This window comes from Petromyzon marinus, chromosome 74 (genome assembly GCF_048934315.1).
Source record: "Petromyzon marinus isolate PM22_M1 ecotype Great Lakes invasive population chromosome 74, UKy_Petmar_22M1.pri1.0, whole genome shotgun sequence".
NCBI lineage: Eukaryota > Metazoa > Chordata > Hyperoartia > Petromyzontiformes > Petromyzontidae > Petromyzon > Petromyzon marinus.
The window spans coordinates 10,248,737-10,265,255 of record NC_133740.1 but is presented as its reverse complement, the minus strand read 5'-3'; the positions used below and the strand labels follow the sequence as shown (position 1 = coordinate 10,265,255).

The window sequence follows — 16,519 nt, the reverse complement described above, 5'->3', positions numbered from 1 at the left end:
TCACCCATCCTCTCACCTACCCACCCACTCACCTACCCACCCACTCACCCACCCACTCACATACCCACCTACTCACCTACCCATCCACTCACCCACCCACTCACCCACCCACTCACCTACCCACTCACCTACCCATCCACTCACCCCACCCCAGCCACTCACCCCAGCCACTCACTCCACCCACTCACCCCACCCACTCACCCCACCCACCCACCCCAGCCACTCACCCCACCCACCCACCCCAGCCACTCACCCCACCCACCCACCCCAGCCACTCACCCCAGCCACTCACCCCAGCCACTCACCCCAGCCACCCACCCCAGCCACCCACCCCAGCCACCCACCCCAGCCACTCACCCCAGCCACTCACCCCACCCACTCACCTCACCCACTCACCCCACCCACTCACCCCACCCACTCACCCCATCCACTCACCCCATCCACTCACCCCAGCCACCCACCCCAGCCACTCACCCCAGCCACCCATCCTACCCACTCACCCCAGCCACCCACCCCAGCCACTCACCCCACCCACTCACCCCACCCACTCACCCCACCCACCCACCCCAGCCACCCACCCCACCCACTCACCCCACCCACTCACCCCAGCCACCCACCCCAGCCACTCACCCCACCCACTCACCCCACCCACTCACCCCACCCACTCACCCCAGCCACTCACCCCAGCCACCCACCCCAGCCACTCACCCCACCCACTCACCCCACCCACTCACCCCACCCACTCACGCCAGCCACTCACCCCACCCACTCACCCCACCCACTCACCCCAGCCACTCACCCCACCCACTCACCCAGCCACTCATCACACCGCAGGCCAAGCAACTCACTCACAGACCCACCCACTCACCACACCCACTCACCCTCCCATCCACCCACCCAGCCACCCACTCACCCACCTATTCAGCAACCCACCCACCCCAGCCACCCCACCCCACCCCACACACCCCACCCACCCCACCCACCCCACCCACCCACACACCCGACCCACCCGACCCACCCCCACCCACCCCACGCACCAACCCACCCCACGCACCAACCCACCCCACGCACCAACCCACCCCACACAACCCCACCCACTCACCCCAGCCACTCACCCCAGCCACTCACCCCACCCACTCACCCCACCCACCCCACCCACTCACCCCACCCACTCACCCCACCCACCCACCCCACCCCACCCACTCACCCCACCCACTCACCCCAGCCACTCACCCCAGCCACCCACCCCAGCCACCCACCCCATCCACTCACCCCAGCCACCCACCCCAGCCAGCCACCCACCCCAGCCACCCACCCCACCCACTCACCCCACCCACCCACCCCACCCACTCACCCCACCCACCCCACCCACTCACCCCACCCACTCACCCCAGCCACCCACCCCAGCCACTCACCCCACCCACTCACCCCACCCACTCACCCCAGCCACCCACCCCAGCCACTCACCCCACCCACTCACCCCACCCACTCACCCCAGCCACCCACCCCAGCCACTCACCCCACCCACTCACCCCACCCACCCACCCCACCCACCCACCCCACCCACTCACCCCACCCACTCACCCCACCCACTCACCCCAGCCACCCACCCCAGCCACTCACCCCACCCACGCACCCCACACACCCACCCCACCCACTCACCCCACCCACCCACCCCACCCACTCACCCACCCCACCCACTCACCCCACCCACTCACCCCACCCACCCACCCCACCCACTCACCCCACCCACCCACCCCACCCACTCACCCCACCCACCCACTCACCCCACCCACTCACCCCACCCACCCACCCCAGCCACTCACCCCACCCCAGCCACTCACCCCACCCACCCACCCCACCCACCCACCCCAGCCACTCACCCCAGCCACTCACCCCACCCACTCACCTCACCCACTCACCCCACCCACTCACCCCACCCACTCACCCCACCCCACCCACTCACCCCACCCACTCACCCCACCCACTCACCCCAGCCACTCACCCCACCCACTCACCCCACCCACTCACCCCACCCACTCACCCCACCCACTCACCCCACCCCACCCACTCACCCCACCCACCCACCCCACCCACCCACCCCACCCACCCACCCCAGCCACTCACCCCAGCCACTCACCCCACCCACTCACCCCACCCACTCACCCCACCCACTCACCCCACCCACTCACCCCACCCCACCCACCCACCCCAGCCACTCACCCCACCCACCCACCCCACCCACCCACCCCAGCCACTCACCCCACCCACCCACCCCACCCACTCACCCCACCCACCCCACCCACTCACCCCACCCACTCACCCCACCCACCCACCCCACCCACCCACCCCACCCCACCCACCCACCCCACCCACTCACCCCACCCACTCACCCCACCCACTCACCCCACCCCACCCACCCACCCCACCCACTCACCCCAGCCACCCACCCCACCCACTCACCCCACCCACTCACCCCACCCACCCACCCCACCCACTCACCCCACCCACCCACCCCAGCCACTCACCCCACCCACCCACCCCACCCACGTACCCCACCCACCCACCCCACCCACCCCACCCACGTACCCCACCCACCCACCCCACCCACCCCACCCACCCACCCCACCCACTCACCCCACCCACCCACCCCACCCACTCACCCCACCCACCCACCCCACCCACTCACCCCACCCACCCCACCCACTCACCCCACCCACCCACCCACCCCACCCACCCACCCACCCCACCCACTCACCCCACCCACTCACCCCACCCACTCACCCCACCCACCCCACCCACCCACCCACCCCACCCACCCACCCCACCCACTCACCCCACCCACCCACCCCACCCACCCACCCCACCCACTCACCCCACCCACCCACCCCAGCCACTCACCCCACCCACCCACCCCACCCACGTACCCCACCCACCCACCCCACCCACCCCACCCACCCACCCCACCCACTCACCCCACCCACCCACCCCACCCACTCACCCCACCCACCCACCCCACCCACTCACCCCACCCACCCACCCCACCCACTCACCCCACCCACCCCACCCACTCACCCCACCCACCCACCCCACCCACTCACCCCACCCACCCCACCCACCCACCCCACCCACCCACCCCACCCACAGGCCTCTGCTCTGTCTTGAGCTTCAGCTGCCGCTCCGCGACCGATCCGGCGACCACAAGAGGCCCGCAGGAGCGAAACCCGATCGGTCAATCGATTGATTGACCAGCGAGATGTTTACTTCCTCGCCTGGCATGCAGGAGGTCGTGGGTATGACCCTGACCCTGATGCCTACTGCTGCTGCTGTATATTTGGAGTTTGCGTGTCTCTCTCATCATTATAATGGTGGCTATGAGATGTTGACTACCTCGTCCGGTCTACAGGAGGTCGTGGGTTCGATCCCGACCGACGCCTGCTGTATATTTGGAGTTTTCGTGTCTCATCATCATCATCATCATCACGGTGGCTAGGAGATGTTAATTACCTCACCTGGTACGCAGGAGGTCGTGGGTTCGATCCCAACGACACCTGCTGCTGTATATTTTGAGTTTTCGTGTCCCTCATCATCATCACGGTGGCTATTAGATGTTAACTACCTCGCCTGGTGTACAGGAGGTCATGGGTTCGATCCCAACGACACCTGCTGCTGTATATTTGGAGTTTGCGTGTCTCTCTCTCATCATCATCATCACAGTGGCTATGAGATGTTAACTACCTCGCCTGGTACGCAGGAGGTCGTGGGTTCGATCCCGACCCTGACGCCTGCTGCTGTATATTTGGAGTTTGCGTGTCTCTCTCTCTCTCCCCGTGGTCGTGGGAATGTTTCTCCGGGTCCTCCTGTTTCCCCCCCTCCACAATTAGAATCGACGTCACGACGTGTTTTTTGTGATGGCCAGGTCGCTGGTCTGATCAAGAGATCCACAGCAGCTCAGCGGGGCCTTACCCACTTGTAAAATATATTATTTGGGTCTTTCGGTAAAGTCACGTAGATGGGTAGAAATGTAATAAAAAATAATAAATATAAAATAAACAAATAACTTTCGAAACGTCGTAGTTTTTGCTTATTTTTTTATTAATTTCTTAACACAACTGTTGTTGTATTGCCAGAGAAGGCTATGAAAGTACTCGGATTGTAAACGTTGTGGCTTGGCTCTCTAACACACCGGTGTGCTGTACTAGTATATGACACGATACACTACACTACTATACACTATTATACACTACACTATACACTACTATAGGCTATACACTACTATACACTACACTACTACACACTACACTATACACTACACTATACACTACACTATACACTTCTATACTTAATACACTACACTATACATTACACTATACACTACACTATACACTACACTATACACTACTATACTTAATACACTACACTACACTGTACACTACACTATACACTACACTATACACTACACTATACTACTATACACTATACACAACACGATACACTTCACTACTATACACAATACACTATACTACACACTAGTGCTGTACTAGTATACTACATGATACACTATACTATACACTACAATACACTACACTATACACTACTATAATATACACTACTATACACAATACACTACACTATAGACTACTTTACTTTATACACTACACTATACACTACTATACTATACACAATACACTACACTATACACTACTATACTTAATACACTACACTATACACTACACTATACACTACTATACTATACACCACTATACTATACACTACACTATACACTACACACTACACTATACACTACACTATACACTACTATACTTAATACACTACACTACACTATACACTACACTATACACTACTATACTATACACTACTATACACTATAGACTAGTGCTGGACTAGTAACGAATTGTCCACGTTCTGTTGACGTGAGACTAAACATTCCTAATTGGCTGTGTCGTGTGGTGGCGGGTTTAACGACACATTTATATATATGCACGCGATCTAACCCAACCCCCCCCCCCTCCCCGTATTATGGATGATATTGGTCGTGAAAGCCTACGTGCCAAACGAGTCGATCAAACCCTAATTACTTTCATACTGGCCAACATAGTTCAACGTAACGTACTGCTCACACTTGACACACCCCCCCCCTTCCACCATCTGCCTGTCGCGTGCATTCGATAAATCGACGCGTTCCACATTCCGAATCGGCATCCTCTGCGTTAAATCTGGGAGGAGGTTGGTTGTTGCGGGGGGGTGGTGGTTTTGACTTTCATCGGACTCATCGGCAGGGCCGCTGGGGTCCTTCGGCGGACGAGATCCTGCCGCGTATCCCCTTTCGCTTGACCGAGCGGTTTCGCTCTATAAATCGACGCGTTCCACTTTCCGAATCGGTAACCCCTTGTCGTAATCTGGGGGAGGTTGGTTGTTGCGGGGAGTGGTGGTTTTGACTTTCATCGGACTCATCGGCAGTACCCCTGGAGTTCCCTGGGGTCCTGCGGGCGGACGAGATTCTGCCGCGTATCCCCTTTCACTTGACCGAGCAGTTTCGGAGTGGCTAAGACGCGGAATGACAAGTCACTCATCGTCATCATCATCATCGTCGTCTTCTCGATTTAGACTTGCGTTGAGAGAGAGAGACAAAGATCCCCCAACCTACCCGTGTAGCCTCTAACAGACTGTCGGGGCAAGTGCTGTTGGTGGCGAGTCGTGGCTATGAAGGCCAGCACTGTGGCACACACAGAGGGGGTGGGTGGCCAACACCACGCCCGGCCGCCTTTGTCTCCCCAGTGGGGATGTTCAAACACCGCACCAGGTACTTCATGGTGAGGCTGAGTCGACCTAGTGGGGGGGGGATGGCCAGGAACGGTTCACAGATTCGCTGCTGTTGCTGGTCGTGAGCGGGATTCGAACTCGGGTCGCCGGGTTCGTAGCGCAGTGCGCTAACCGCTGGCACTGCACCCCCGCTCACTCGCTCACACACTCACCCGGTCACACGCTCACACGCTCACTCGCTCACACGCTCACCCGCTTACACGCTCACTCGCTCACACTCACACACTCGCTCACTCGCTCGCACGCTCGCACGCTCACTCGCTCACTCGCTCACCCGCTCACTCGCTCACCCGCTCACTCACTCGCACGCTCACCCGCTCACACGCTCACACTCGCACGCTCACCTGCTCACACATTCACACTCGCACGCTCACACACTCACACTCGCTAGCAGCATTGCTACTCGCTAACAACATTTGCCCCAACAGTCTGCTGGAGGCTATATGGGGGACCTTTGTCTCTCTTTGTGTGTGTGTACACGTGTGTGTGCGTGTGTGCAAGTGTGTGTGTCTGTTTGCGTGTACCCACTGACAAATATCTGAATCGGTCCTGGGCCTCCCCTAGGTAGACTCGGTCTCAAATGAGTACCTGGTGCTGTGTGTGTAGTAAACATCGCCAAAGGGGAGACAAAGGCGGCCGGGCGTGGTGCTGACCACCCACCCCCTGCTGCTACTAGCAGCACTTGTCCCAACAGTCTGTTACAGGCTACACGGGGAGAATATTTGTTTTTGTGTGTACTAATGTGTGTGTGTACTAATGTGTGTGTGTACTAATGTGTGTGTGTGTGCGCTAATGTGTGTGTGTGCTAGTGTATGTGTACTAGTGTGTGTGTACTAATGTGTGTGTGTACTAGTGTGTACTAGTGTGTGTGTGTACTGGTGTGTGTGTACTGGGGTGTGTGTACTAGTGTGTGTGTACTAATGTGTGTGTACTAATGTGTGTGTGTACTAATGTGTGTGTGTGTACTAATGTGTGTGTACTAGTGTATGTGTACTAGTGTGTGTGTGTGCACTAATGTGTGTGTGCTAGTGTATGTGTACTAGTGTGTGTGTGTGCTAATGTGTGTGTGTACTAGTGTGTGTGTACTTTGTGTGTGTGTACTAATGTGTGTGTGTACTAGTGTGTGTGTGTACTAGTGTGTACTAGTGTGTGTACTAGTGTGTGTGTATACTGGTGTGTGTGTACTAATGTGTGTGTGTACTAGTGTGTGTACTAGTGTGTGTGTACTTGTGTGTGTGTGTACTAGTGTGTGTGTGTACTAGTGTACGCGCGCGCCCTATGTCCTGACTTGCCGCCTGCATTCCAACAGACACGTGACACTCCCTCCAGCTGTGGGTGTGGGCTCGCGTGTGCGCTACGCGAGCCCTAAGCCGTTATTCTGCTATTTGTGACCCACCTTTAAATAGCGGAACAATAACAATTTGACATAACCTGTAGTTGGGTGAGCGAGCGAGTGAGGGGCTGAGTGGGCGGGCGGGTGAGTGGGTCTGTAAGTGAGCGGGTAGGTGCGTGAGTGAGCGGCTGAGAGAGTGAGCGGGTGAGCGAGTGGGTGAGTGAGCGAGTGAGTGGGTGAGTGAGCGAGTGAGTAGGTGAGCGAGCGAGCGGGTGAGTGGGCGAGCGAGCGAGTGAGCGGGTGAGTGGGTGAGCGAGCGAGTGAGTGCGTGAGCGAGTGAGTGAGCGAGCGAGCGAGTGAGTGGGTGAGTGAGTGGGTGAGCGAGCGATTGAGTGGGTGAGTGGATCTGTCCCGAGACCTCCTGCACCTAGCCTGGGACAGTAGGGGGGTACAGCTGGTGGTGCATCTACCGGTCATCTCAGTCAGCCAACCCATGGCACCTGTAGGGTTGGTCCCGTGACCTCTTGTCAGGAGCGAGCCTTCACGTGATAGCCCCAAAGTGCACTTGGCTGGCACAGGTGACGTCACCGTCACTTAGTGGCGAAGGGCGGCTGTATTGGTATTGGTGTGTGTCTCCGTGTGTGTGTCTGTGCGGTAGTGTAGCGGTTAGCGCTACGCTGCGCAATGAACCTGGCGACCCGGGTTCGATTCCCGCTCACGGCCAACACCAGTGGCGATTATCTGAACCGGTCCCGGGCCTCCCCTAGGTCGACTCAGCCTCAAATGAGTACCTGGTGCGGTGTGTAAACATCGCCACTAGGGAGACAAAGGCGGTCGGGCATGGTGCTGGCCACCCACCCCCTCGTGTCCCGTTCCGGCCTTCATAGGTGCTCGCTAACAGCACTTGCCCCTATAGTCTGTTACAGGCTATATGGGGGGTCTTTGTTTTTGTCTGTGCGTGTGTCTCTGTGTGTGTGTGGATGTCTGTCAGCCAACCAACCAACCCATGGCACCTGCTGGGTCTGTCCCGAAACCTTCTTCCTGCTGTCAGTGAGCCTTCGACACTTCACGTGGTAGCCCCAAAGCGGTGAGCGGTGGTGCAGCGGTTAGCGCTACGCTGCGCTACGAACCCGGCGACCCGAATTCGATTCCCGCTCACGGCCACCAGCACCGCCCAGTGACGATTATCTGAACCGGTCCCTGAGCCTCCCATAGGTCGACTCACAGCTTCAAATGAGTTACCTGATGCGCTGTGTAGTAAACATCGCGACTGGGGAGGGCCAAGGGTGATGCTGGCCACCCACCCCGTCGTGTGCCCTTCCGGCCTTCATAGGTGCTGCTCGCTAACAGCACTTGCCCCAACAGTCTGTTACAGGCTACACGGGGGATCTTTGTCTTTGTGTGTCTCTGTGTGTGGGTCTGTCCCGAGACCTCCTCCTCCTCCTGTCAGCAGCGAGTCTTTGGACACTTCACGTGATAGCCTCAAAGTGCACTTAGCTTGGCACAGGCGCCGTGGTGACGTCAGCGTTACTTAGTGGCGAATGGCGGCTGTGTTGGTATTGGTGTGTGTGTCTCTGTGTGTGTGTCTCTGTGTGTGTGTCTCTGTGTGTGTGTCTCTGTGTGTCTCTGTGTGTGTGCCTCTGTGTGTGTGTCTCTGTGTGTCTCTGTGTGTGTGTGCCTCTGTGTGTGTGTGTCTTCGTGTGTGGGTCTCTGTGTGTGGGTGTCTGTCAGTCAGCCAACCAACCCAGGGCACCTGCAGGGTCTGTCCCGAGACCTCCTGCACCTAGCCTGGCACAGTCGGGGGGTACAGCTGGTGGTGCATCTGTCAGTCATCTCAGTCAGCCAGCCCATGGCACCTGCAGGGTCTGTCCCGAGACCTCCTGCACCTAGCCTGGCACAGTAGGGGGGTACAGCTGGTGGTGCATCTGTCAGTCATCTCAGTCAGCCAGCCCATGGCACCTGCAGGGTCTGCCCTGAGAACCTCCTCCTGCTGTCAGCAGCGAGCCTTCGACAACCTTCACGTGATAGCCTCGAAGTGCACCTAGCCTGGCACAGGCGCGTGGTGGCGAATGGCGGGGTATTGGCAGCGGTTGCCACCCGTCCCGGATTTTCCCAGGGTGGCGCAGGGCGGAGAGGAATCTGTAAAAAAATATTCCCCCTAGGAAATGACGTTTACCCGGCGGTTGTTGTTGCTGCTGCCAGTTATGTAATCCAAAATGTACAACAATAAGATCGCCAAACATCCGCTGTGGAACAATGTGGGTGACATCCACGCCTTGGCTGCCAGCTCCACCGCGATCTCGAGACGTCCCGGTTTGTCTTGCGTCTCGGAGGTGGCAACCGCCGGGACGCGACCCCCATCCACACCCCCCCCCTCCTCGCAAAGAGCACGCGCTTGGGGTTGGGGGGGTGGGGTTAGGGGGGAGGGGTTAGGGGGGAGGGGTTAGGGGGGAGGGGGTTGCGGGGGGTGGGGGAGGGGGTTGGGAAGGTGGGGGAGGGGGTTGGGGGGAGGGGGTTGGTGAGGAGTTTGGTGGGGGGGGACGTGGGGGGAGGGGGTTGCGGGAGGGGGTTGGGGGGAGGGGGTTGGGGGTTGTGGAGGGGAGGGGGTTGTGGGGGAGGTAGGGGGAGGTAGGGGGAGGGGGTGTTGGGGGGCTGAGGGGCGGGGCTGTGTGTTTATTCTTTGGTGCGGGGGTGGTGGTGACATGAGGCTGGAGTGAGGTCATTCTGACGGGAGACGTGAACGAGTGGCCAGGAACGCAGCGAACATCCTGAGCACTGCTGATGACGATGATGCAGCAGCTGATGATGTAATTACTGATGGTGTAGCTGTTGATGATGATGATGATGTAGCTGATGATAATGATGGTGTGTACGATTCAAATCAAGAATGATGGTGTAGCTGAAGGTGTAGCTGATTATGATGCTGATGGTGTAGCTGATGATGATGTAGCTGATTATGATGGTGTAGCTGATGAAGATGATGGTGTAGCTGGTGATGATGTAGTTGGTGATGATGTAGCTGCTGATGATGATGTAGCTGTTCATGCTGCTGATGTAGCTTCTGATGTAGCTGCTGCTGCTGCTGATGATGCTGTTGCTGATGTAGCTGCTGACTATGATGCTGCTACTGATGATGATGATGAGTGTGTCTGTTGGTTCATAATGGGGCGCATTGGGGAAAGATGAGCAGACAGCATCGTGCTGATGATGATGGTGGCGACGATGACATTGCTGTGATTTTAATGGCGCTGCTGACAATGAGGGATCGCCACGGTGGCTAGGAGATGTTAACTACCTCACCTGGTGTGCAGGAGGTCGTGGGTTCGATCCCGACCCTGACGACGCTTGCTGCTGTGTATTTGGAGTTTGTGTGTCTCTCTCATCATCATCACGGTGGCTAGGAGATGTTGACTACCTCGCCTGGCATACAGGGGTCGTGGGTTCGACAGGCGATGGTTACCATCACGATGATGATGATGGGATGACGATGGTTATCATCACGACTACGATTGCACGATGCCAACATCCTCTCCGCATCACCTCTCTCTCTCTCTCTCCTGTCTCTCTCTCCTCACTCTCTCCTCACTCTCTCATCTTCCAACCTCTCATCTCTCTCCCCTCTCTCTCTCTCTCTCACTTATCCCTCTCCCTCTCCTCTCCCAACTCTCCCCTCTCTCTCCTCTCTCTCATTTTCCAACTCTCCCCTTTCTCTCTCTCTCCTCACTCTCTCCTCTCTCTCTCTCATTTTCCAACTCTCCCCTTTCCCTCCTCACTCTCTCATCTCCCAACCTCTCATCTCTCTCTCCTCACTCTCTCATCTCCCAACTCTCATCTCTCTCCTCACTCTCTCATCTCCCAACTCTCCCCTCTCTCTCCTCACTCTCTCATCTCCAAACTCTCCCCCTCTCACTCTCTCATCTCCAACTCTCCCCCTCTCCTACTCTCTCATCTCCCAACTCTCCCCTCTCTCTCCTCACTCCTCATCTCCCAACCTCTCATCTCTCTCCTCACTCTCTCATCTCCCAACTCTCCCTCTCTCTCCTCACACTCTCATCTCCAAACTCTCCCCTCTCCTCACTCTCTCATCTCCCAACTCTCCCCTCTCTCTCCTCACTCTCTCATCTCCAAACTCTCCCCTCTCTCTACTCTCTCTCTCCCAACTCTCCCCTCTCTCTCCTCACTCTCTCATCTCCCACCCTCTCATCTCTCTCTCTCCTCACTCTCATCTCACAACTCTCCCCTCTCTCGCTCTCCTCACTCTCTCATCTCCAAACTCTCTCTCCTCACTCTCTCATCTCCCAACTCTCCCCTCGCTCTCCTCACTCTCTCATCTCACAACTCTCCCCTCTCTCTCTCTCCTCACTCTCTCATCTCCCAACCTTTCCTCTCTCTCCTCACTCTCTCATCTCCCAACTCTCCCCTCTCTCTCCTCACTCTCTCATCTCCCAACTCTCCCCTCTCTCTCTCTACTCTCTCATCTCCTAACTCTCCCTCCTCTCTCCTCACTCTCTCATCTCCAAACTCTCTCTCCTCACTCTCTCATCTCCCAACCTCTCCCCTCTGTCTCCTCACTCTCTCATCTCCCAACTCTCCCCTCTCTCTCCTCACTCTCCCATCTCCCAACTCTCCCATCTCTCTCTCTCCTCACTCTCCCATCTCCCAACCTTTCCTCTCTCTCCTCACTCTCTCATCTCCCAACTCTCCCCTCTCTCTCTCTCCTCACTCTCTCATCTCCCAACTCTCCCCCTCTCTCTCTCTCCTCACTCTCTCATCTCCCAACTCTCTCCTCCCCCCACCCCCCCTCCACCTCTCTCGCCAGGTCACCCAGGACAAAATCATCTGCCTGCCCAACCACGTCCTGCCCGTGCCCGAACCCCTCGCCGCGCCGACGTCGGCCGCCCCGACCGCCCCGACCGCCAACAACGCCACGGCCTCCCCCCCGGCGCGCCGGCGAGCGCCGCGCCGCCAATCCCGAGCCCTCGAGGCGTCAAGACCAACCTGGACTTCCAGCAGTACTTGTACGTCAACCAGATGTGCTACGAGCGCGCCCTCCACTGGTACGCCAAGTACTTCCCCTACCTCGTTCTCATCCACCGCCTCGTCTTCATGATCTGCTCCAACTTCTGGTTCAAGTTCCCCGGCACGAGCTCCAAGATCGAGCACTTCATCTCCATCCTGGGCAAGTGCTTCGACTCGCCGTGGACCACGCGGGCCCTCTCGGAGACGGTCGGCGGCGAGAACCAGGAGGGCGACGGCAAGGGGGCCGGCGGCGTCGGCGCCAGCTTCGTCCGCGGCAGGAGGAGCAGCTTAGCCGGCGACGACGATGACGACGATGACGACGACGATGCGGCCGTGGTGACCACCGCCGGGAGGGGAGGTTCGACCCGGAGGTCGTCGGCGGCGGCGGCGGCGGCGGACATGGGGGCGGCCGAGGTGGGGCTCGGCAAGCCTCTGCAGGCGTCGGCAGGCGTCGGCGTCGGCGGCGGTGCCGGTGGTGCCGGCGTCGGCGGAGACTGCGGAGTGGTGGGAAAGTCGAGCATCAACATCCTGGACAAGAAGGAGGGCGAGCAGGCCAAGGCGCTGTTCGAGAAGGTGAAGAAGTTCCGCATCCACGTGGAGGAGGGGGACATCCTGTACACCATGTACGTCCGGCAGACGGTGGTCAAGGTGATCAAGGTGAGTGAGAGCGAGAGAGGTGAGAGAGAGAGATGAGAGAGAGATGAGAGAGAGATGAGAGAGAGATGAGAGAGAGATGAGAGAGAGAGATGAGAGAGAGATGAGAGAGCGAGAGAAGAGGGAGTGGGAGCGAGAGAGAGAGCTGAGAGAGAGCTGAGAGAGATGAGAGAGAGATGAGAGAGATGAGAGAGAGATCAGAGAGAGAGATGAGAGAGAGATGAGAGAGAGATGAGAGAAATGAGAGAGATGAGAGAGATGAGAGAGATGAGAGAGAGAGATGAGAGAGAGATGAGAGAGCGAGAGAAGAGGGAGTGGGAGCGAGAGAGAGCTGAGAGAGAGCTGAGAGAGATGAGAGAGAGATGAGAGAGATGAGAGAGAGAGATGAGAGATGAGAGAGAGATGAGAGAGAGATGAGAGAGAGATGAGAGAGAGATGAGAGAAATGAGAGAGATGAGAGAGATGAGAGAGAGATGAGAGAGATGAGAGAGATGAGAGAGAGAAATGAGAGAGATGAGAGAGATGAGAGAAATGAGAGAGAGATTCTAAATGGCACCGGTGGGCCTGAATTGGTCACCTAATTGGCGCGTTTCGATTACGTCACAAAAACCCGTTCCTGGTGGGCTGTGTCGGGTGGTGGAGGGTCACGACACAGTGGTCTCACCACACAACCTCCATTGTGCCCTCGGTGCGGTCTTGTGGGAGGGTGGGTGAGGGAACTCTCCCCCCCCCTCCCTCGCTCCCTCCCTCCCTCCCCTCCCTCCCTCCCCTCCTCCACCTCCTCCCCCCTCCCCCCTTCTCTTCCACCTCCTCCCCCACTCCTCCTCCACCTCCTCCTCTCCCCCCTCCTCTCTCCTCCCCCCTCCCCCCCTTCTCTTCCACCTCCTCCCCCCTCCTCCTCCACCTTCCCCCCCCCCACTCCTCCCCCCTTTCTCTTCCACCTCCTCCACCCCCTCCTCCTCCCTCCCTCCCTCCCTCCCTCCTCCTCCACCTCCTCCCCCCTCCCCCTTCTCTTCCACCTCCTCCCCCCCTTCTCCACCTCCTCCACCCCCTCCTCCTCTCTCTCTCCCCACCCACCACACCCCCACACCCCCCACCCCCCTCCCCCCACCCCCCCCCACCTCAGTTCGTGACGATCATCGCCTACAACGGGGCCTTCGTGCACCAGGTGCGCTTCACGGTGCGCTGCCGCGTGAACGTGCGCGACGTCACCGGCTACGGCGACTTCTCGTGCAACCACTCGAGGGCGCATCTCTTCTCGAAGCTGTCGCTCTGCTACTGCTGCTTCGTGGGGGCCTACGGCGCCGTGGGCCTCTACACGCTCTACTGGCTCTTCCGCCGCTCGCTACGGGAGTACTCCTTCGAGGGCGTCCGCCGGGAGACGCGCATCGGCGACATCCCGGACGTGCGCAACGACTTCGCGTTCATGCTGCACCTCACCGACCAGTACGACCCGCTCTACTCGAAGCGCTTCGCGGTCTTTCTCTCAGAGGTGAGCGTTGCGGGTGGGTGGTGGGGGTGGGGGAGGAGGGGGTGGTGTGGGGAGAGAGAGAGACGGAGGGAGATGGAGATGGAGATGGAGAGAGAGGGAGAGAGAGAGACGGAGGGAGATGGAGATGGAGAGAGAGAGAGAGGAGAGAGAGAGAGAAGCAAATTTCAAATGTACAGCCAGCAGGCGTCGTCGGCGTCGGGGATGGAACGCGCGACCTCCTGTAGGCCAGGCGAGGTAGTTAACATTTCCTAGCTGCTACGACGCCCCATGTGATGTATCCACCCCCCACCACCACCACCACCACCCCCCACCACCACCACCCCCCCCACCGTGTACCTGTCCCAGGTGAGTGAGAACAAACTGCGTCAGATGAACCTGAACCACCCCCCCACCACCACCCCCCCACCACCACCCCCCCACCACCACCCCCCACCGTGTACCTGTCCCAGGTGAGTGAGAACAAACTGCGTCAGATGAACCTCAACCACGAGTGGACGCCCGACAAACTGCGCCAGAAGATCGGCCGCTCGGCCAGCGGCGGCCGAGCCGAGCTGCACCTCTTCATGCTCGCAGGCCTGCCGGACGGCGTGTTTGAGGTGAGGCGCCCCGTGGTGAGGAGGAGGGTGGTGAGGGTGGTGAGGGCGGTGGTGCTGAGGGTGGTGGTGAGGGTGGTGAGGGTGGTGAGGGTGGTGGTGAGGGTGGTAGTGAGGGTGGTGGTGAGGGTGGTGGTGGTCAGGAGGGTGGTGGTGAAGGTGGTGGTGAGGGTGGTGTGAGGGTGGTGAGGGTGGTGGTGTGAGGGTGGTAGTGAGGGTGTTGGTGGTGATGGCGGTGAGGAGGAGGGTGGTGGTGAGGGTGGTGAGGAGAGTGGTGAGGAGGGTGGTGGTGAGGGTGGTGAGGGTGGTGGTGAGGGTGGTGGTGAGGGTGGTGGTGAGGAGGGTGGTGGTGAGGGTGGTGGTCAGGAGGGTGGTGGTGAGGGTGAGGAGGAGGGTGGTGGTGAGGGTGGTGGTGAGGGTGGTGAGGGTGGTTTTGAGGGTGGTGGTGAGGGTGGTGAGGAGGAGGGTGGTGGTGAGGGTGGTATTGAGGGTGGTGTGAGGGTGGTGGTGAGGGTGGTGTGAGGGTGGTGGTGAGGGTGGTGGTGAGGGTGGTGTGAGGGTGGTAGTGAGGGTGGTGAGGGTGGTGGTGAGGGTGGTGGTGAGGGTGGTAGTGAGGGTGGTAGTGAGGGTGGTGGTGAGGGTGGTGGTGAGGGTGGTGTGAGGGTGGTAGTGAGGGTGGTAGTGAGGGTGGTGGTGAGGGTGGTGGTGAGGGTGGTGTGAGGGTGGTAGTGAGGGTGGTAGTGAGGGTGGTGAGGGTGGTGGTTTGGGTGGTAGTGAGGTGGTGTGAGGGTGGTGAGGGTGGTGGTGAGGGTGGTGGTGAGGGTGGTAGTGAGGGTGGTGGTGAGGGTGGTGGTGAGGGTGGTAGTGAGGGTAGTGGTGAGGGTGGTGGTGAGGGTGGTAGTGAGGGTGGTGAGGGTGGTAGTGAGGGTGGTGTGAGGGTGGTGGTGAGGGTGGTGGTGAGGGTGGTGGTGAGGGTGGTGGTGAGGGTGGTGGTGAGGGTGGTGGTGAGGGTGGTAGTGAGGGTGGTGGTGAGGGTGGTGGTGAGGGTGGTAGTGAGGGTGGTGTGAGGGTGGTGGTGAGGGTGGTGGTGAGGGTGGTGTGAGGGTGGTGGTGAGGGTGGTGGTGAGGGTGGTGGTGAGGGTGGTGTGAGGGTGGTGAGGGTGGTGGTGAGGGTGGTGTGAGGGTGGTGGTGAGGGTGGTGGTGAGGGTGGTGTGAGGGTGGTGAGGGTGGTGGTGAGGGTGGTGGTGAGGGTGGTGTGAGGGTGGTGAGGGTGGTGGTGAGGGTGGTGTGAGGGTGGTGAGGGTGGTGGTGAGGGTGGTTTGTGAGGGTGGTGTGAGGGTGGTGAGGGTGGTGGTGAGGGTGGTAGTAAGGGTGGTGTGAGGGTGGTGAGGGTGGTAGTGAGGGTAGTGAGGGTGGTAGTGAGGGTGGTGTGAGGGTGGTGGTGGTGAGGGTGGTGAGGGTGGTAGTGAGGGTGGTGAGGGTGGTGTGAGGGTGGTGTGAGGGTAGTGAGGGTGGTGAGGGTGGTGGTGAGGGTGGTGTGAGGGTGGTGGTGGTGAGGGTGGTGAGGGTGGTAGTGAGGGTGG

General features: G+C 59.2%; 1 protein-coding gene across 1 annotated transcript in view; it reads left to right on the top strand.

The window, feature by feature from the left end:
- Positions 1-16,519, top strand: part of LOC116958216 (volume-regulated anion channel subunit LRRC8C-like) — a 52,875-nt gene that overhangs the window by 31,097 nt on the left and 5,259 nt on the right. The window contains 4 exon segments of the mRNA XM_032980734.2: positions 11,997-12,105; positions 12,108-12,853; positions 13,977-14,342; positions 14,792-14,938. Coding sequence (XP_032836625.2) covers positions 11,997-12,105; positions 12,108-12,853; positions 13,977-14,342; positions 14,792-14,938 — 1,368 coding nt within the window.